This window comes from Colius striatus, chromosome 1 (genome assembly GCF_028858725.1).
Source record: "Colius striatus isolate bColStr4 chromosome 1, bColStr4.1.hap1, whole genome shotgun sequence".
Classification (NCBI taxonomy): domain Eukaryota; kingdom Metazoa; phylum Chordata; class Aves; order Coliiformes; family Coliidae; genus Colius; species Colius striatus.
In genome coordinates, this window is record NC_084759.1 from 90,029,582 (window position 1) to 90,038,441 (window position 8,860).

The 8,860-nt window shown below is 43.6% G+C and overlaps 1 protein-coding gene across 4 annotated transcripts; it reads right to left on the reverse strand.

Annotated features, from left to right (window-relative positions):
- Positions 1–325: 325 nt before the first annotated feature.
- Positions 326–8,432, reverse strand: GATD3 (glutamine amidotransferase class 1 domain containing 3). 4 transcript variants are annotated; one of them, XM_062000553.1, is made up of 8 exons: positions 8,249–8,266; positions 6,574–6,678; positions 5,045–5,097; positions 4,164–4,277; positions 3,687–3,806; positions 2,744–2,836; positions 2,205–2,361; positions 326–1,326 (listed from the first exon to the last, which is right to left on the reverse strand). In XM_062000553.1, the coding sequence occupies exons 4-8, from the start codon at positions 4,235–4,237 to the stop codon at positions 1,198–1,200; spliced, it is 573 nt and encodes a 190-aa protein (XP_061856537.1). In that variant the 5' UTR covers positions 4,238–4,277; positions 5,045–5,097; positions 6,574–6,678; positions 8,249–8,266; the 3' UTR covers positions 326–1,197. The 4 variants fall into 4 exon arrangements, with proteins under 4 accessions (XP_061856537.1, XP_061856518.1, XP_061856507.1 ...); XM_062000534.1 differs by lacking the exon at positions 8,249–8,266 and adding an exon at positions 7,039–7,122; XM_062000523.1 differs by lacking the exon at positions 6,574–6,678 and having other exon boundaries at positions 8,249–8,432.
- Positions 8,433–8,860: the final 428 nt, after the last annotated feature.

Genomic DNA, 8,860 nt, shown 5'->3' on the forward strand with positions numbered 1-8,860 from the left:
AATCTGAGGCTTGTACTTTTCTCCTAGGAAACACAGAACTCTCTTCAGAAAAACGAGTGTTCTCATCAGCATGTCTGTCATGTAAATAGAACTCCAATACAAGGTAAAGGGCATCGCTTGTTTGTTTTCATCTGAGAAATAATGACTCCTGTTGAATACTAAGGTGACAAGTAACTTGGATGTGGGGGAAGGAGACTGCTGAACTCCATATAGGAAAGAAAGTCTCAGATGTGAAGAGAAAGGTGACCAGAAAACCTGCTAGAACTTATCAACCACTGTTAAGTTAGTCATCAACAGTCGTCAAACAAAAGCCAAGAGACAAGGATGAGATAAAGGCAGAAATTTATTTACACAGCATTGCTCCAGACATTCAACAATATTTCTTTGGGGAAAGCCTTATATCCCTTAAGCAGGGAAAGTAAGGATCGTTTGAGATTGGTTTTACCATTCACTTACTTTACCGTGGATATAATCCCCCAAAATTGTGCGTCATACCAGCGGATATTTTCTCCTTCTCCTTTTTTAACTATAATGGGCCAATGGATGAATTTTTCAAAGTGCTACTGTTGTGACAGTTAAAACATATCCTGCTGCTGATTGATATTCAGAATGGCTCCTTTGTGAAAACAGGATTCTTTGAAATGGAAAATCAAAGCATTAATCATTCGATTAATACCAAGCTAAATTAAGATGTGGAAGACGTCTATTCCCTTGGCAGTTGATCCTGGCTTTTAGTTCTCAGATACAGGCGTGAGCACATAAACCCTGAAGCACACACTAACTCCTCTCTACTCCCACATTCTTTGTCCACTAGATATCCTGCCACTGCATCTGCTAAACCCCTGCAACACAACAGCCCTCAGCTTCTGAAAGGGACTTTAGTCTCATTTTCCCCCACAGAAATGATTTTGACACTGGTCCATCAGGAGGGCTGGTTTCATAGCACATCTGCACAGTTCTCTCCAGCTGAAAAAGCTCAAAAGAATGCTCTGTGTTTCAGGCCAGGCTGCTTGTACTCTGTAAGCCCTTCTGCAGGCTCCTCTCTCAGGAAGGGCATGGAAAACCCTGCAGTTAGGAATCAATCAGCTTCGTATCAGCATTCACTGGAGTGTGAACAGGACAAGCAGGTGAAAACGATTCCATTGGTCCATATTATATTAGATACTACACCCTACACTTAAACATGGTTGATTTTTTTTATTTGCCAGTTAATTTTAGCACATTCTTTACCATGGCCCCAATGCCATCAAAGATATGATGTAGTTCTGTCTCACACATAAATGCCGGTGTAGTCACCACCTTGTTTTTTGCATCCACGTGAGCTTCGTAAAAAGGAGTTAAGGAAACCACAGCCTACATCTCACTTGCACATGCTCTCTGCAAAAACAACTGTCATTGACAGAGCCTTACAACTCCATTACCCTATAAAAAAGCACCTCCAAATATATTACACCTTCCAGCTGTAAAGACAGCTGAGATCTATAATCCAAAATACTTGAAGCTATTTTTGCCAGAAAGACAAACGCTGCAAAGGGAATCTGTGGGGACACTCAAGAAACACAAGAAAACCTATGAAATTTACTGACTGGAATAAAATATCTCTGAATTACAGTGTTAGCCTTCAGGAAAAGAAAAAAAAAACCATCTCAAGGAGAACTGACCAGTTTTAACTCTTGACAAGGGGTAATGGGATGAAGCTGGAACACAAAAAGGCCCATTTAAACCTAAGAAAAAAACTATTTAACTGTGAGGGTGAGGGAGCCCTGGCACAGGCTGCCCAGGGAGGGTGCGGAGTCTCCTTCCTTGGAGGTCTTCAAGAACCACCTGGACACATTCCTGGGCAACCTGATCTAGGTGGACCTGTTTCTGCAGGGGGATTGGACCAGATGATCTCTAGAGGTCCCTTCCAACCTCTACCATTCTATGATTCTATGGCAGTTTTATGTGCAAATTCACTCAGCATTTACTGCATTACTGGGTGTCCAAAGGAGTTCTACGGCAATAACTGAGAAGTTCTCACTACACAGCTGTGTACAGATGACAACGTTTCTAATCACGCACTGCAGTATGTTCTGTGCTATCTGCTGTAGATTGCATCCTCCCACTAAACTGTAAGTGGAAAAGCATAGATCCTGCATTATTTGGTACTGCAACAACACATTATTAAACTGTCTCTCAACAAGAAAATTCACAGGAAAGGATATGGTTACTTCTTTCACACAATGCTTTCCTCCCAGTTCTTTAATGGCTCCTGCAGTTCCAGCGTAAGGCCACTTGCCACCTTCCTCTTCTTCATGGCCCACAGTTACTTCAGCACCAGAGAGAACCTTTGCAGCCAACACTGGTGAGATGCAGCAAAGTCTGTAACAAAAAGAAACGTAAGAGCAATTCTGCAATGGCACTCTTTCAAAACTCAATCATAACTGAAAAGATTAAAATGGACACAGTCTTGCAAGTGTAAAAGACACCACAAGACAACTTTCACTCAGTATTTTCTTAGCCTTTTCTATGCCAAACACATGCATTTTGAAAAACAGAATCATAGAATGGTAAGGGTTGGAAGGGACCTTTAGAGATCATTTAGTCCAACCCCTAAATACGTTTCAAAAAATAAGCTACAACTGATACAGAACAGAACAGGCTTTTTCAAATTCCAACAATGACAGCAGCACAATTCCACAAAACATACTTTGTCCCCATGCTCACGCTATCAAATAAATGCCTCTGCAACTAACATACATACCCAATAGGTTTCCCTGCTTTGTGGAAGTCCTTCAAGACACGTTCAACTTCTCTGTTCACTTTGCAATCCTTCCCATCAACAGCAAAGGTAGATCTGCCACAACAAGAAACTTTATACATACTCAGTATAAACTTACCAAGAAAGATGCCTATCTGCCCTGAGACTGGCTCTCAAGAGTCATCACAAACTCAACAGCTTCTAAAAGGTGGTTGGAAATGCCAGTAGTTGACCACCAATGCTTTAAACCAAAATGACTCATTTCTAAGGCTCTAGTACATCAGGAAGTTCCTTATGTGGCATAAACATCTAGAAATAAGAATTATCAAATCAGCTTTCTAAGATTACTAGGAAGTGGAACAACAATGTTCTCAAAGAAGAAAAATATGTAACAAGAGGGTAATAATGTGCAGATTTCTCAAAGCCAACAAAATGGCAGGTCACTAAGTAAATAATCAGCACAAACTAACACTTTTTATCCCCCATCTTTTTGAGCTGGCTTTACCATTACTACTACTCACTTTGAGCTAGTTTTATCCTTACTAATGCAAGAGGGGACTTTTTAGTAGGCAGACATGAAGAAAAAGAATAATAATGCTAAGAGCACCTGAATCTATTGAAGTTTTACCTTTGCTTCCCCCCATTAGGCACAAAAGGAATCTCCCACAAGGGTTCATTGTGCATTATCTTAACTCCAGAATTCTCACCAACATTGTTTGGAAAATTTAAGATGTGACAATGCCAAGAAGAATTATGACTGGAAATAACTGTGAACAGCACAACTTAACTCCAACACCTACAAAGTTTTTCCTACTAAGTAGTGGTTATGTATATAGCAAACAAGGCCATTTATTGCTTCCTGATTTGATTGTGTGCATCACAGTTGATGATGAATAGCTAATCAAGATTATTTCCTTGAGGAGTCTAACGCTTACTTGGTACTTACAGGTTTTTAGCAGCTCCAAATCCACCAGGGAATATCACAGCATCATGGTCTGCTGTAGTAAGCTTAGCCAGACTTGCAATTTTACCACGAGCAATCCTTGCAGATTCTACTAAAACGTTCCTTGAAGAAACAGAAATAAAATAGTAAGATGAATTAAGCATTTGTGCACAGAAGAGCATAAAGAAAGTTCTTGCAGAGGAAGAGGATGAGGAAGAAGGGAGGAAGCAAGAAGAACAGTGGTGCTCAGTAACTGAAGCTATCAGTGCTTCTGAAACACTGTTACTGGGAAAACAGGTATTTAAGAGACTATATTCAAGTCTGGAAAACTCATTTAACATTTTCTCTCCAATCAAAACACCATCTAACAAAGCCAGCAGGGAAAGCGCTGAAAGTGCAGTTACAGGCTCCTGTGTCTGAAGGATGCTTAAGAGACTGAGGCTCAGCAGTCACGGAAAACACATTAAGCACAGACTTTACCTTGACTCAGCTTCAGCTGGTTGCCCTTTAGTGTGGTCAATGACATGCATCTGAGGAACATCCGGAGCGTACATCTGAACCTCAGCTCCCCCACGACTAAGGTGGACCAGTATGCTACAAAAAACAGAGACAAAATGTGATGAAAACCTTAGAAAAGAGATACTATCTGGCCCCCAAGTCTTGCTACAGACATTCCACTGCCTGGTTTTGAAAGGAAAACCACACATCCTACCAAAGCATACAGAGCATATAGCAGCAAGATCCTTGTACATAATACCAAAGCACAAAGCATAAGAGAAAGTCAGTCTGAAGGCAGGGTCAGGTAAACACTAGAGACACGTTTCTTTGTTCAGTGCTCTTATGCAGGTAACCAATAGCAATAAAAACTTCCCATTGCAAGGTCCCAGGTGTTAACAGAAGAGTCCCATGATTAACACACCTCTGTGTACATTTAATCCAGGTCTAGGTGAAACACCTCTTAGCAATTAACCTAAGAGTTAATAATTCAGCTTCAGCATTAACATTTTTTAGCACTAGTTTTAGCCCCAGGAACAGAAGCTCAAAGTGACTACAAAATGAAGTCTTTACTTAACTTTCCTGAGATCGACTCTAGAACTCTGAATTTTTGTTTCTGAAACCTCAAATCTCAGTCTTTCTCAAACTCACTGCTCTGCCACTGCGTGTGTTGTGATGCATTTTTGTAGAGCCACCGAGTACTACAAGAATGCAGCCTGAGCTCCCCAATTATGCCGAGAGAAAATTGTGAAGCTGCATCTTTCAGGGCAATCCTGATGGCCAAGAGAGAGCAAAACTAAATTCTACAGGCTGCTGTCATGTAAAGGTGACCTTTTGGGAGCCTATAGTTTCATAAAGTAACTTACGCTGAGGCCTCGTGGATTTCTGTGCCATCATAGACACCACAACCAGATAGGACCTGCAGTAAGGAAATCAAAAGAGTATTTCAAGTGAAACAAAACTTCCTAAGGATCTTTAACAAGCCTGGTAAGGTTTAATAAAATCCCCCGAAATAAACAACATAAAACCGATAAACCTTCCTCCACCCCCCTCAGCAACAAGGTCTTTACTAAGCCAGTCAACACTGGCTTAGTATTAGCAACTGCTGTCACCATTTGACATACTGCAGAAATGGCATTTCCTATTTATAGCTACCCATCACAAATAGGTCTCAGGAAGAACTTATATTTATTTATTAGCTTGTGTATTTACTCCTCAGAGTTAATATCCTGATATGATATCCTTAGGTATGTTTTTTACTGTGTACACAATGGGTTATTGCAAGCATCATATGTCTATTTACGAAGGGTCTGTATTCCGTGTGAAATACCTTCTCATCCAAATGCACATCACACAGAAGTGGGACAAAAGTGCACTTCGAGGCTGCACTTGGGAGAAACTACTTTACCTGCTGCTGCATTCTGTCCGAGGATGCACATCAGAGATCTATACCTAAATCACTTCTAATCCAAAGACACTACATTAGCCAGACTTTTCCTTATTACCAGGGCAATACACTTCCAGTTTGTTTATGCACAGTGAAGAATTAAAAGCATAAAGCAATCAATTGTCCATGTGTGGGTGGAGAGGGTCTTTCACAAAGTAGAAGCATGCTACTGGGTTTTTAAAAAACCCAGGAGAAACGGTGGTTATAAGAACAAAACAAAACCTCAAAAATCCAAAGGATTACCTAGTTCCTGAAAGCGTATCTGTGAACTCTAGGGGGGCTTTTTTTTTTGGTTGGTTGTTTTTAACAAAAAAAAAAAAACAGTTAACGAGAATCCATGTATTGACTTTCTTTTCTCATGGTTTTATATGTTTTTAGAAGCTTGGAAGTTTTTAATCGTAGACACATGAACAGAAACTCTTAACTGAAACTCTTCATTAGACGTGAAGGGGCTTTCAGATCACAACACCAAGTCCTCTGCTCTCACAGGTATGATTAGAAGGGCTGTGGGCAGTAAGTCGAGAGAGGATCTCCTGCCCCTCTACTCTGCCCTCATGAGACCACATCTGGAATACTGTGTCCAATTCTGGGCCCTTAAGTTCAAGAAGGACAGGGAGCTGCTGGAGAGAGTTCGATGCAGGGCCACAAAGATGATGGAGTGGAGCATCTCCCTTATGATGAAAGGCTGAGGGAGCTGGGGCTTCGAGGAGACTGAGGGGTAACTTCATTAATGTTTACAAGTATGTAAAGGGTGGGTGTCAGGAGGATGGAGCCAGACTGTGCTCAGTGATGTCCAATGACAGGACAAGTGGCAATGGGTATAAACTGGAACATAAGAGGTTCCAAAGAAACACAAAGAAAAACTTCTTCACTGCGAGAGTGAAGGTGCACTGGAACAGGCTGCCCAGATGGATTGTGGAGTCTCCTCTGAAGAGATTCAAGACCCACCTGGATGAGCTCCTGTGTGGCTTACTCTAGCTGGTCCTGCTCTTGCAAGGGGGTTGAACTAGATGATCTTTTGAGGTTCCTTCCAATCCTTAAGATTCTGTGATTCTGTAAGATCCATGAATATCCTATCCATGGTTAATCCCAACTACAATTTCACTGCTCTGATATTTAAGAGCTGCCTTATACTTTCCAACTTTTTATTTAATCTTTCATTTAACTTAGATTGATTACACAAACATACAAGCAATAGTGCTAGAACTATCTTCTATAAGCAACACTTTTAAAATATTTTTGAAACTCACTGAAACTGAAGTATTAAAACACTATACCCTTCTCTTATTTCAGTACCTGCTTTATGACAAGCCTGTTTTCTACCATAGCTGGAAAATTATGTCACTAATCTCAACAGTAAAATTTGTTTTCCACTCTCTATTTGCTAAAATGACAGCATTCCAGGTAAATTACCTTTTAGACATTTGGACTAGCATTCTGCCCAGTCCTGAACCAAAAAGATTTCTTCATGCAGGTGGCGCCTTCTTAATTCTTACGCTGTCAAGACAGCAATGTTCAAGCTTCAAAGACTGTCCACCGAGCTCCAGTGTATCCACTTGCGATTCTAGATAACAGCCTAAGCTTTCCTTTGGCAACCTGTAGCTCCTTCTCTTCGCTTTATATTCTGAACATGCTCTATCTGCTATGCAGAAGGGCATCATCCAGTTTGAATATTTTCCTGTTCTCGTGGTTTCAGTGGGATAATTTTCTTCCTAGTAGCTGGTAGTGCCATGTTTTGGGTTTAGTGTGAGAATACTATAGATAACACACTGAAATTTTAGTTGTTGCTGAGCAGTCCTTACAAGCGCTTTTCAGCCTCTCAGCCTGCCTTGCCAGCACGGAGGCCAGCAAGAAGCTGGGAAGGAGTGTGGCCAGAACAGCTGACTTGAACTAGCTAAAGGGCTATCCCTTACCACAGAACGTCATGCTCAGTATACAAACTGGGGAACGCTGGCCGAGGGCTGCAGCTTGGGAAGCAGCTGGGCACTGACTGGTGAGCAATCGCACTGTGCACCACTTGTTTAGTACATTCTAATTCCATTATTATTATTATTGTTCTCTCGTCCTTTTTTGTCCTTTCAAACTGTTTACCTCAATCCACAAAAGCTACTGCTGTGTTTCTGTCTTTCTCCCCCATGCTGCTGGGGGCGGGGCGAATGCGCAGCGTCGGGGAGCTCGGCCGCCTGCCTACCTGATTAAACCAGGACGCCTCTATGTGTCCGTGCCTTAGGTCCTTAGAACTCCACTCCGGCCCGGTCACAACTACGCCGATGCCAGTTTTTACATGTTTCCCACTGCTGGTCCAGCTTCCTGCAAGTTCTACACAGCTTTATGTCCTCTACTTCTGCTTCTCCCAAGGCTTTAGAGCTGCCGCTGCCACCAGGCGGGTCTCTGCGAGGCCTGAAGCCACGCCAAACCCTCCCACCCCCACCAGCCCGTACCGCCGTAGCCACCCCGGCTGCACAGGCGCCTTTCCGCCAGCACAGTACTGAGGGTGGACGGGCACAGACAGGCAATTTCTCATGACATTTCTCCTCGGAGCTGCTCCTTGTGCTGTCCCGGCCCCCCACTTCCCTCAACCTTCCAACCTCCGCGGCCTCCTCCCGGCGCGGCCGCCACTCACCACAGCGACGCGGGCGGCACGAAGGCGCCGAGCGGAGCAGTGAAAGGAGGCGAGGTGGCCCGGCGCTGCCCGTCGGAGCGCGGTGCACAGCGCAGGGCGGCAGGAAGCCAGCATGGCCGCGGGCGCTGCGAGCGGGCGAAGAGCGCGGGACGCGGAGCAGAGCGGGCCGCTGGGCGGGGCGGCCGCGCCGGGCCGGAAGGAGGCCGCGGCGCCCGTGGCGGCGCCCCCTGGAGGCGGGGAGGGGCAGCGCCCGGCCGCGCTGAGGCCTGGCAGGGCTGGAGTCACCTCGTTAAAGGAGTGATTAAATAAAACAAAAGGAAATAAATCCTCGGAAGTCGTTTTTGAGCGTAAGCCTGGGAGCACCATGTTCCTCTTGTAAGGTGAGGCAGGACAGCTGTCGTGGGTCAAGCCGAGCCTCCAACGAAGCCCCCCACAGAGCCGCTCCCCCTGCCTCTATCTCCCATGGGACAAATATGACGACTCATGAATTAAGAACAAGTATGATAAATAAATTAAAACCTAATAACAGCAAGAAGATTATTATACTTTTATAATAAACATTAAACAGTGCCAAATTTTATCACTGGTAACTGTCTTCCCTTGAAAAAAAGG